This window comes from Xiphias gladius, chromosome 10 (genome assembly GCF_016859285.1).
Source record: "Xiphias gladius isolate SHS-SW01 ecotype Sanya breed wild chromosome 10, ASM1685928v1, whole genome shotgun sequence".
NCBI lineage: Eukaryota > Metazoa > Chordata > Actinopteri > Istiophoriformes > Xiphiidae > Xiphias > Xiphias gladius.
The window spans coordinates 26,349,897-26,362,488 of NC_053409.1; the positions used below are offsets into that span (position 1 = coordinate 26,349,897).

Below are 12,592 nucleotides of genomic sequence, written 5' to 3' on the forward strand. Positions count from 1 at the left end.
TTCAGCCCCTGAATTGGACCTGCGGGTCTCCAACAAACTGAACCAGTCTGAACCAGCATGAAAGACAAAAGCCAGAGCAAAGAAGAGTCCGCAACGTAGCCTGTTTACGGCTGTAAAGCCTGTTGCTCTGAGCCGACTCACATATCAACATTTTTATCACCCCAGACCTTCTCTGGTCTAGATGTCTGCAGCTGGACAGTCAGACGTCACTGATTGGGGGGATCATACTGAGTAAGGCAAACGAAACCATAAAAGAGGGTTTTGAAAAAAAAAATCCTTAAACGATTGAAATCAATAAAAAATACATGTGATAAGATGAGAAATAAGTAATTAAAGGTGAGAAAAGGTGGGTACGGTATTGGACCGCTATGCAGAATGCAGCAGAAGTGCTGCTGCTGTCCGTGGCCAGTGTCCGTGGTCAGTCTGTGGTCACTCAGCTCGTACTTACGGCGGTCCACGCTCAGGTAATCCGCCTGCTCAGCGCTCTGTTCTCTGTCTCCGTCAGTTACCAGAGTGCGGTTTCTACGGGATGTATGAGAAGATCCTGCTGTTTCGTCATGACCAGACGTCGGAGAACGTGCTGCAGCTGCTGCGCTCTGCTTCTCAGATCCAGGAGGGAGACCTGGTGGAGGCTGTGCTGTCAGGTGAGAGGGGCCGATGGCGACATCGGCGGTGGGAGGGGCTCGCCATTGGCACGGCCGTTAACATGTGAAACGGTCGGAGTTGAAGGGGAGGCAAAGATACCGTGTGAGGTTAATTTGAGTCGAAAATGGTCCTGCTTTTCAGACCCATAACTGGGTAACATCTGAGCACACAGATGTGAAACACATTGCTGCCATTCGCTGTGACGTCCACTTCCTGAGGATGTCGTCATCTCTGACGTCCCTCCAGAACAAACCTCCAGAAATCCACTTAGAAAAACTAGAAAAAAAAGACGCAGAACTTGGCTGAGAATCCTCATGTTTTTAAGTTTCCTTCAGTGTCACATCGATCCAGTGACAGTCGTCTGTAGGTCCACGGCTACGCTGAGAACAGGAGCCAATCACAGCTGGTACAGCAGCTTTTAAAAGTTCCAGTTTATCAGAATGAAATATAGGCCAAAAAAAAAAAACAAGGCTCAAGTACCAGTACCTACCTATGGCTGACATTACAACAGCACATACCTTTTACAGGATCTTGCTCTCCTGATGGCTTTAATTTAAATTATTTATAAATTATATTTATATAATTTTCTGTTGTCACACTGAGCTATTAAAAAAAAGGGGGGGGGGCAGAGGAACTAGCTACTCTTCAAACTAAGAGATCCACCTTAAAATAAAAGGACGTGGCTCCGGATGGGACTTAAATCACAGGAGGAGCAGCCAGTTCACAGAGAAGCAGGAACTTAATTGTGGCAGTAATTGTTGCTGGGGAGGGGGTTAAAGGTTTCCCACACACATGCTAAAATCCCCCCACCTCCCCTTCAGACATAAATCTGGTCCGAACGAGGCTCGGGGCAGTGTAGTGACTCTGCCAAACACCGAAGGGGAATGAAAATCTGGTGAAAACAGCGGTGAGAAGAAAGCTAGGTCCAGTGGTTGTGTGTCTTCGCATCGCTCTGTCTGAGGCTGAGCTGGGGGGAGTCGTGTATCTGAATCTTTAAAAGTGTCAGTTGTTCGGCGGGTCAGACTTCACCTCACCGGATGGATGATAGAGTGTGTGTGTGTGTGTGTGTGTGTGTGTGTGTGTGTGAGAGATGTTTCACATGGCTGTCACACCCTGGGTGTTGCTCTCTTTTACACACACACACACACGTAACCTCATCACTCTTTTCTCTTTCTTCTGCTCCAGTTTTCTTTTCTATTCTTTAGTATTTTTTCTTATTGTCAACAAATCCCATGAACAGAACAAAATAATCAGTCATCTCAAGTCACAAGAGGATTCTGGATGAAACTCGTCCTGTCTGAACGATGTGAACAAACCCAACCAAAGAAAACCTCCTGCGGGTGTAGGCTCCCTGGTTCACTGGTTAAGCAGACAGGTAGAAAAGAAAAACTTCAAGCTGCTTCTGTACTTTTTTTGGCAGCCTGAAATAGAGCTCAGAGTCTCCAGATGTGCATGATATTGGTGTTGCCTCTGTCAGACTCGTCTGTCTGGCTGCCGTCCAGCTCAGAACTCAGGTGTTCGCACCACGCTACGCTAACGGCCTAACAGCTGCCGCTTCCCAATTTCCTGCCTCTCTGTCACCTCCAGTACAGTGTGTGTGTGTGTGCGCGCGCGTGTGTGTGTGTGTGCGTTGGTGGACATTTGCATATTGCTTGTCTGCATTTGTGCATTTGTTTGTTTTAAGGAATGTGTTTGCATTTTGCCAACTTTTATTTTACTCTGTACATATCTAAAATCTCTTTTACTGTTTACATTATAATTCTGTTTTATCAGAACTTGGGTCTCATTTAAATCATTTTGACCCATCATTTCTATCAGTAATAATAAAAGTGTATTCTCCAAGCAAGTAGCTTATATTTGCTAAAGTTTCTGAAGAAAGTGTATTTGTGTGTGTGCATTTCATGTCCACTGAAAAATTACAGTTAACACATTTGAAAGAGTGTAATTTTCATAAAAGGACAATTCTTTGGGAGCTTTTGGAAAGGATCTTTGTGGGGATATCAGCTTAGAAGAACTGAAGTGGTAGCTGAATTTGAAGCACTGAAAGAAGCTGAAGTGGCAGTGAAACTCAAAAACTAAAAAATGGCAGTGACAGATGAAATTTAAGTGAAGTTGATGTATCAGTTGAAGTAAGAGTGTTTCGCAGAGTTGAAGAGACATCTGAAGAACAGCATTAAATTTGAAGCACTGGAACGAGTGAAGTGGCAGTTGAACAGAAGATCCGACAGACAATTAAGTGCTGAAAGTTTAAGTATTAGTTGAAGTGCAGGTGCTGAAAGGAGTTGAAAATTCAGTTAATGTGCAAGTACTGGCAGGAGTTGAAGGGTAATTTGACGTACTGCGGTGAGTTTCAAACAATAAAAGGAGTTGAAGTGGCAGTTTAAAAAAAAGCACTGAAAAAAACTTAGTGTGAGAAATGATGTTTATCAACTAAAAGAAATTTAAGTATCATTCGAAGTAAAAGCGCTGTGCGTTGAGTCGGTACAAGTATGAAGTACAGTGCCGTATCTGAAGCACTCAATGGAGCTGAAGTGGCAGAGAAACATAAGCACTGAAAGGCATTACAGTGGTACATGGAAATTTAAGAACCAACTAAGAGTTAGTGTAATTTTTATGCACTGAAAGAGGTTGTCTGAAGAAGTGTCAGCTAATACAGAAGCACTGTCAATTGTTATTTTCTGCCTCATTTACAGGCTCCCACCATCTTCCTCTTCTGCTGCCCCCACCCCCCTCTACCTTTCCTCCCTCCTCCTCCTTCGTCAGGATGCTGACACTCAGTTAAACACACTTTTGTTAACAGCTCTCTGCCAGTCCCAGTGACAGCTCCAAGTGTGGAGGAAACAAACAAGGAAATTAACTTGAGCTGATTGGTCACAAACGACCTGTAAAAAAAAAAAACCCTGATAATTCCTGAAATACTCAGACAGACAGGTTTTGTTGGCTGGGATTTTAATCAGCGAGCACGTCGACGAAGGTTGTTTAAAATTCACAATAAACCCCGAGGATGATGGGATTTCGCTACTCAGCGGTACTGTTTTCTCCGATGTATCGTTTTCATTCGATTTTGCTGTGAAGAAAAACCATAAAATCCAAGAGAAAGCAAATTTAAAAAAGAAAAAGGAAAAAGAACAAAACAAAATTCAGACAAACAAAGATGCATAGAAATGTACACATACTGCATGTCCACACTTACACGGTGTAAATTTACATTACCGTAATCAACAGATCCAAACTTGTAAATAGTGTTCACATCCACATCCAGTCGTAATTCTGGCTGTGAAACTTTTTTTTCCCCTCAGGGCTGTGATATATCCGACTTGGCGCTTAATAGCATGGAAGTTCCTGAAACCCACCAAACACGGACATCTCAAGTCCGCTAAAGTGTGTCATTTAGGGGTAATGAAACCCAAATGTATCGGATACAGTGCTGAGACTCTCCAGTCGAGCTGTCTGATGGCGAACGTCGAGGCGAAAATGAAGGGATTTATCCCACAATTAAAGTTCGGTCGGTTTTTTGCACATATTTATTGAGCTAAACAGCTAAAACATAAATGTTTGCATTAGTACACCGCCGCCGCCGGTTCAGTTTCTCCACCCGCAGTATTTGTTTTCTGGCTTTAGGTTAACAAGCTCGCAGCGAGTGCTCCCTAATGCTCCTAATTCCACCACACAGAACACACACGTAAACACGGGCATTTATATTCAGACAAGGACTACCTAGGAAACCCTCTCTCACGCTCACACACACACACACACACACACACACACACACACACACACACACACACACACACACACACACACACACACACACACACACGTCATTTTCTGAAGCATATAATAACAGTTTGGGAGCTTGTTCAGACTTCCAAACGTATGTTGGCCCTCCAAACAAAAGGCATAAACAATAATTTGAATAAATGGAGGTAATTTCCTGCGGCAGAATGTCTAATCAGAGCCGTATTCTGCTGGAGGACCACAGCACAGGGCGAGAGTGTGTGTGTGTGTGTGTGTGTGTGTGTGTGTGTGTGTGTGTGTGTGTGTGTGTGAAAGAAAACAAGAAGGCGAGAGAGATTCAGAAGTAACATACAGGAAGAGAGAGAGAGAGACAGAAAAATAGAGGAATGGAGCGGAAACCATATCCCAAGTTACCCATCATGCCTTGCCAAGCCTGCTGGCCTACCAAACAAACACTGGGTCCATCTGCGCCCGCTAAGAGCCTCTCATACCAAAAACATTTACAAAACACCTCTAACAACCCATTCATTTCTCTCTCTCTCTGTTGTTCTGTTTATCCCCCTCTTCTTTCTCCCTCCATCTCTGGCTAGTTGAAGGAAAACTCTGCTGATGAACTGATATTGTCTGTGTGTCCAAAAACCCGATGTATCCGATTTGCTCTGAGCCGCGGAGCCCCGCTGTTGGGCTCCGCAGTGGGCGCGGAGCTGAGAGCCACAGGCAGACTAGGGGAGGTGTTGGGAGGCGGGTTGACACTATCGACGCGTTTCCATCTCAATCTAGTGCAAGTTGGGACCAAATTTCGAGAAAAGTGGCAAAACAAAATGCGGATGAACGTGCATTTCCATCCACCACCGTTATACTAACATGAGGAATTGGTCCGTTGAGGTAAACAGCTGGTGGAGCCAGATCTCAAGTTGGTGCCCAATAAGCCATTGCAGAAGAAGAACACAATGTGGAGAACGTGACGGAGATCTGACGTTTCTATTGGTTCCGTGTGTTGATGTGAGGAAGGTTCCAGTCTCCTCGTGGCTCCTCACAGACCCGACGGTTTCCTCTCTTCGCTGGAGGTGACGTGTGACGTTTAAGTCACATGATTCATGTACTCTTAATTCACCAAGTCTTTTTCCATTGCACTTCATCACATTTTGCTTTTATCAATACATCACCTTTTCCGCTTAGTCAAGCCAAACCTTTTTTTGATATGTTCAAAGAGTTTTTTCAAAAAAAAACTTTGGCTTTATTTTTAAACTGAAAATGCTCATAAAAACAGGTGGATGAAAAACCACCTACTGTTGGTTTGGATCCACTCATTGGATTTGTTGACAGCAAGAAAAACATAAAATCCCAGCCAACTTATTCTTTAAGACTTTTAATTTGGAGACTCAAAATTACTACTTTTACTATTGTAAATGATCCAAAGGAAATCTGCATATTTTGTTGCTAAAACCAGTAAATAGTTTGACATTTTTGCCTGAAAAAATTACTGAAATGATTAATCGACTATCAAAATAGTTGCAGATTGTAGTTTGATGGAGTTGCCTTGGCAGCTCTGAAGATGATTGTCTTTAATTGGTTCATTCTGCTGCTTATCCTGGTTGCATGAATTTAATTCGTTATATCAGTGGGAATTATTGTCATTGAACCTGCAGAATGCAAACAAATTTGTTCTGAATCAGCAGGTATGAGTGATTCAGGAGAGTTTGTCGCGTTCACCAGTTTTCTTTTACTTAAAATTTTGCTTAGGTACAAATTAAGTCAATAAAACACCTCCAAGAACTAAAAGTCGGCCTTCAGCACCTGCTCAGATTCTTCTCTGATTATTCTTCATCAGATGGATCATTTGGCCAGTTTTACGACCACACTTTCAAGAGACAAAGTTCTTGTGCAGCCGCCCTGCTCCCCCGCACAGGTGCTTTCACTTATTCTCTCCGATTAGACCCCTGCTCAGGTTGAGTTGGGTGGATCTATGCTGAGAGTTATGTGACCAAACTACATGTTGCTATCATCTGGCTCTTAGGCCATGACAGAAGAAAGGGAATGCACACGGTTGTATTGGGAAGATTAAACAATCAAACAATTTATTTACAACAAACTGCGTTCACTAAAGATGAGGTCAACTAAACCGAACAAAAGAAAACGTGTTGTGTGAGCGGAAGAGCAGGAGAGTGAGTAGGAACGGGGATGGCTCATCCTAAACGCATTTTGGGTGCAGCCAGTCAATCTCCACCTAACAGGCCCTGGAGGGAGGCACAAACCACGAGCAGCGGCCCAGGGCAAGACACAAACCTACGGGCCATGGCAGAGCCAGGGAGCCATCACGGTGTACCAGTCTGGAAGATAAAGCTGTACATTCTCCCGCCCTAACAGGTGCAAAGCTAACAGAGTGTGAGGAGAGATGTTAATCAGGCACAGTCTATACACGTCCACTCAGTCCTCAGAACAGGTCTAATCAGGCACTGGAAGTGAAAACTCCTGTGTGGCTCCACTCTGGGCCTGTAGGCTTCTTCAAACAGCATTCAGACATTCAAAGTTTCACTTCCCTTGTCAAAAGTGTCTTTGTGGAAAAACACTGTTTCTCAAAATTAGGTAGGAAAAACTGTATCATTTTGGTATCAGTACTAAAACAAATGTATCGTGTCAGCACTAATATCTAAAAATGCGAGCAGCCACCCGCCGACAAGCCCTGCGGTCGTTCTCGTAGCATGGTGATCAGACAGGGCTGCGATTTAAAAAATTTCTTTTTTAGACAACTCCCTTTTAAACAACAAAATACCGCATAATGCGTTCTGCCACAAACTTCCCTTCTGTTAAACTGTCAGCTATCACCGGGTTCAGTCTGAAAGTCGACACGGCCAAGCAGATGCTCATGAATCAGGGAAATATCGAACCCAAACATTTAACCAGAACAGGCTGGTGGTCTTACTTTAAACCAGATGTTTTTCTTCAACTGTCTCTGAGCAAAAACCATGGAAATCCCAACGTGGATCAACCCAGTTTCAAGTTGTCTTTATTACTGTGATCCAACTTGGAAAAGCAGGGAACAGTTTGGGACTGGCCCAATAGTAAAGTGGTGTGACTTTCTAAACTCTCCGGATTAGTAAAACTCAGATATTTGGGTGCACTTTTTAAGCCCAGTTAACTCCTCACGCAGGCCAGTGGATTCCTTCTTCAGTGTTGTGGGTTTCTCAGCAGGACGTCTTGGTGCTGCCCGTGTGCCCACTGGGCTGTTGCGAAAACAGCTGGAGGATTTTTGGGCTCAGGTTGCTGGGATGGCCACCGGCCCAGTCTCCCCAGATCAGCAGCTGCTCGTCGCTGAGCCGCTTTAAAAACATTTTGGAAAATGTGGAAAAGAGAAATCACTTCAGGATGATACATCCTGTCATGGAGTCTCTGGTTTGTTTGCTCTGCTTCAAATTGTATAATCCTGGACTGTTGTTTTACTGGAATGATATGTTTTGTTTACTTTTGGTTGGCTTCGTTTTTAATGTTTACATTACTTTAATGTTGCAGCTGGTAAAGGTTAGACGACCTGTAATTACTTTATGTAGTTCTAGCTTGTGGATCCCCCTAATCATATCTTATCTTAACCTATAACAGTATATCATCTTTTATTTCTTGACTATATCTTGCATTATTCACCTGAATCTGAAAAATGACTCGAGTTATCAAATAAATGTAAGGGAGTAAAAACTGAACTGTTGCATGGACTGATTCATTAACCAGTAGCTCATTCCTTTTAGGACTGGAGCTTCAAATGCTACTTCAATTGCTTTCAGCCCTGACACATGTATAACTTTAATCTGATTAGGTAAATGCCACCGAGGCTGAGGTTTATCAGGGAGACCTGAGAACAAAACTGCAAAAAATATGAGAGAATTCCGTTGAACAGTGTACACTTGAACTTCAACATACGCTTCGACTCCTTTCACTGCCTACACCTCAGCATACCTTCGTTCAAAAATACATTTCAAAAGCTCAGATTTTTAATTTTTTTTGAAGATGATTTTTCTCGGTATTTTGTCTTTATTTGATAATCAACAGTCTGGATAGAGATAGACAGGGGTATGACATGCAGCGAGGCAAGGCAATGAAAGTGCGATCACTAATGCAGAATAAAATAAATGGTGTATGATGAAAGCAAAGAGAAAACAGCAACACAGAGAATGAAGATGAGAAAAATAAATAGCCAAGCTGTGTGAGGAATCAACAGGCACTTACTGATATTGCAGATGGGATAAATGACCTGTTTGGTTCACGTGACGTCTTCTGCTGGCCCAGCTGACGCAGGGACTGGTTGTTGAATCCAGCCGTACCCTAATGCCTCTACCTTTTCTGCAGCTTCAGCTACAGTGGAGGACTTCCAGATCCGTCCGCACTGTCTGTTTGTCCATTCGTACCGAGCCCCGACCTTCTGCGACCACTGCGGAGAGATGCTGTGGGGACTTGTGCGACAGGGACTCAAATGTGAAGGTACGGATGACAATCAGCGGATGTGTGTTTACATATCCATGTAGTTTTGTGCTCAAATGGATGAATTGTTGTTTATCGACAAAGAGTTTCAGCGCATAGTTTCCTCTTGCCTTGTCTCTTTCTGTCCAGGCTGTGGTCTGAACTATCACAAGCGTTGTGCCTTTAAGATCCCAAATAACTGCAGCGGAGTGAGGAGGCGTCGCCCATCCAACCTGTCCCTGACGGGGGGGCTGGTCAACATGGGCCGCCCCCTCTCTGCTGAGCCCTCACCCCCCCACTACACCGACGATGCTTTATTGGTCAGTAGACTGGAGCTCAGGCTCATAATATACATCCTAAATACGTCTGTGTGAGGGTTCGTGGTCGCCTTTTTTAAAGAACCAACATCGGATATCTGAGCTGCAGCCCCACTGAAATCCGCAGGAAGCCAGTCCACTAAGCCCCTCCCCCCTTAGTTACTGTTGCTATGCCTGGTAAATTGTTCCACATAACTGTGACACATTTACCATCAAAGTTCATGGCGAATTTTGACACTGCTGTTGCCAGACTGGACTGTTTTCTTTAATTATGCGGGTAAAAATCTATTTTAGTAGGTTTTTATAATTGCAGGTATTTTTACATTTTCCACTTGCAAAACGTTTGGCCATATTCCAGAGGCTTTCAAACTGTAACGGAGGCACAGGCGGAGGGAAGTGAGGTAGAGATGCTGTGTGAGGTGAAAGGGACAGGTGCAAACAACAGCAAGTTATTTCAGCTGCCCAGCGGCTGTGACAAATCTCAACAGGAGTTCGGCTGATGTAACGTGTTGCCCCACAAAGTGACGTAGTTGATGTGGCTGATGATGGTCTCTTTCTACTGGCCTTGAAGTAATGCATGGATGCACCACTTGAACGTGAGCAGGCATCCCAAGACTGACAGACACGCCATGCATATATACCTGTGCTTGCTAACCTGTCATTGGACCATTGCTGGCCGGGGGAGGGGTTTCAGGAACGGTCGGTTGCGGCTGAGTCGGCAGCCCTGGACGTGCTCCGGCACCAGAGGACAAAATAGGTCCCTACATCGCTGCCACATGTGGCATGGTGACATGCCCAGTCGCCATTACTATGAACTATGAAATTATTGCTGTTTTTATTATTATTTTTTAAACGCAGTCCTTGTGGGAATTGGAGGCTCACACATTCTCAGATGTTTGCGACACTAAAATAAGCTGTCGGTGTCTTTCATTGGTTGAGAGAAAAATGAGAAAAGATTTTTCAATTCATTTTCTTTCGTCAGAATATTCAAAGCCAGATTTAACTATCTTTCTTTCTTTCTTTTGGTCTCTCTCATTGTCCAGTCTCCAGTCAGTCCTAGCATGGAGGTAAGTCCCACCACTCTATCCACTGTCTCACTCTTACAACAAAATGAAGTGTCATTGCATCCAAACCTGAACTGCATTTACGCTTGTAATCATTTAAGAGAGTACATGAGATTTTTAATTTTTGAAATGTATTTCCTCCACTGTTCAGTTTCAGTTCATTGCATTGCCCATTTGTCTTTCAGAGTATTACTTTTTTTTTTAGCATAACCATGAATCTATCAGAGGCTTGATACAAAGTCCTGACACCCATTTTAGAGAATCCAGAACACAATGAAACTGAAAACTAAGGAGAAAAAAAAAGATTATAAAAAGATCTGTGTTTTGTCAGTAATTGGAGCTTTTGGTTCAAGAAGGATCTTGAGTGTAGAGGTTGGGAATTGTTTGTTTGACCTGTTTTAAGGAGCAAAAAACCATTATCTGGAGCCTGTTCTACCCATCAGCTGCGACGCAAGTCGCTTGTAAGTTTTTCGGTTGAACATTTCTAATGATGCCACGCTCCTCCACACCGGGCTCTGTGCGACCTCCTCTCCCCACAGCAGAAGAGCCAGTTAGATTACTTCCCCGGCAGAGAGCGACGTTCCAGCTCCCAGTCGTACATTGGCCGTCCCATTGAACTGGACAAGATCTTGCTGTCGAAAGTCAAAGTTCCCCACACCTTTCTCATCCACTCCTACACCCGACCCACCGTCTGCCAGCACTGCAAGAAGCTGCTGAAAGGTCTCTTCAGACAGGGACTGCAGTGTAAAGGTGAGCGTCTTTTGGAACCTTTCCTGTTGGAAGTTAGAAGGAGCTAGAAATGTAAGGTTTGTTGCGAGGGTGGTGCCACACGGGGTCATGCTCTGAAGAGCAGTGGAAATCTGCCCAGCAGATGTTAAGATGTGCATCTCTGGGCCAGGATGTTAAATGAAGTCCTTATACCTTAACAACAAAAGGTACAAGGAATCCTTTGAAATGATGTTCATTTTAAATTATCCTGCAGCTCAAGATTTACGCCCAATGCCAACATTGATTGTCAATGCAGAGACCAGTGTGTGGAGGTCTGGGTGCTCATCTGACTTTCATGCCGGAGACAAGAGGTTGGCCCCAGTATCGAACAGTAAAACACCCTCTGATGTATGTCGGCTCACTGGGACACGCCCATGTCCTTTTTCTGAGCTCCATGCACAGCACCTCGCCTGAAAGGGAGACGTATCCTCGCTACTTCACCATGACTACTTCCTCTGTCCTTCCTGACACCGTTAATGTTTGCTGTTTTTAACCATGACCCCAATCTTTCCCTATCCCTTTGCCATATGACAGTACACAATCAGACGGGATTTTGCTGGTGAACCCTATTCATTTGGCAAAGAACGCAAGCAGGGCAGGAAACAAAACATGGGAGTTAGCATAGAGGGTGGACTATCGACAGTGGTTTGCAAAACTTTAAATTTTATACATATATACAGTTTATTATTAAACGCCTTTATCAATGTCTTTGCGCTCACTGTAGCCAAGCAGTGACTGCTTGTATTGTTTCGCCATGTAGTTATATAAATAAGAATAAAAACAAGCAGTATTTCCTGCATGAGAGGTCAGTCCCGACCCGTCTCTGAAACTGGCTGGACAATGGAAAACCTTTGCACGTCAGACTTCAGTCGGAACAAACTCTGGGCAAAGCGAATGAGGAGAGGGCATTTTGCCTCCAGCTGTCAATACATCTCGTTCATCATAGAAGTGAATGTAACTGCAGCCGCGCTGTATTGTCGGACAGGCCACTGGGCCGCGTTCACATTTCAACAAACTACCTGCAGGTTAAAAATTCATTCAAACTTAATTTTTTTAAAGCGACAGCCCTACATACTGTACCGGATGCACTTTTGTTTAAGTTTAGGCAACTAAACATACTGGGTTGTGGTTGACGAAAGTTTGCCTCATTGTTGAAAGAAACCGATAATGACTTTCGGTAAGAGATGGGACGAGCACCACGAGAACTTGGCCAGCCAAAATTGTGAACCTCTTCCCCAGGACCCGTCCTGGTGGTATAAAAACACGGAACTATTTCCTGCTTACTGAGTGAATGAATGGTCATTTCCAGCTGTTTGAACAAATTACCCAGCACAGTGTTGGACCGTGGCCCGCTGTGACCTAATGACTGCTCTCCTTTTCTCTCAGACTGTAAATTTAACTGTCACAAACGATGTGCTCCCAAAGTGCCAAACAACTGCCTGGGAGAAGTTGCTAAAAATGGAGGCAAGTTTCGACGCACCCGTACACACTCGTTTGTTCTTAAACTCTACACATGTACACCCTCATTGACCCTGGGCAGCGTAACTACAAACATAAACCCAACACAAGCGTTAGCCTAAACCCAGCTCTGAAACCTACGCACAGATTCTT

The 12,592-nt window shown here is 44.0% G+C and overlaps 1 protein-coding gene across 1 annotated transcript in view; it reads left to right on the forward strand.

Moving 5' to 3' along the window:
* The first annotated feature begins 514 nt into the window (after positions 1 to 514).
* prkd1 (protein kinase D1) overlaps positions 515 to 12,592 on the forward strand; it is a 32,015-nt gene continuing 19,937 nt past the window's right edge. The window contains exons 1-6 of the mRNA XM_040137424.1: positions 515 to 644; positions 8,722 to 8,853; positions 8,983 to 9,152; positions 10,193 to 10,216; positions 10,756 to 10,963; positions 12,368 to 12,445. Coding sequence (XP_039993358.1) covers positions 530 to 644; positions 8,722 to 8,853; positions 8,983 to 9,152; positions 10,193 to 10,216; positions 10,756 to 10,963; positions 12,368 to 12,445 — 727 coding nt within the window. The 5' untranslated portion in view covers positions 515 to 529. The remainder of the gene's footprint in view (positions 645 to 8,721; positions 8,854 to 8,982; positions 9,153 to 10,192; positions 10,217 to 10,755; positions 10,964 to 12,367; positions 12,446 to 12,592) is intronic.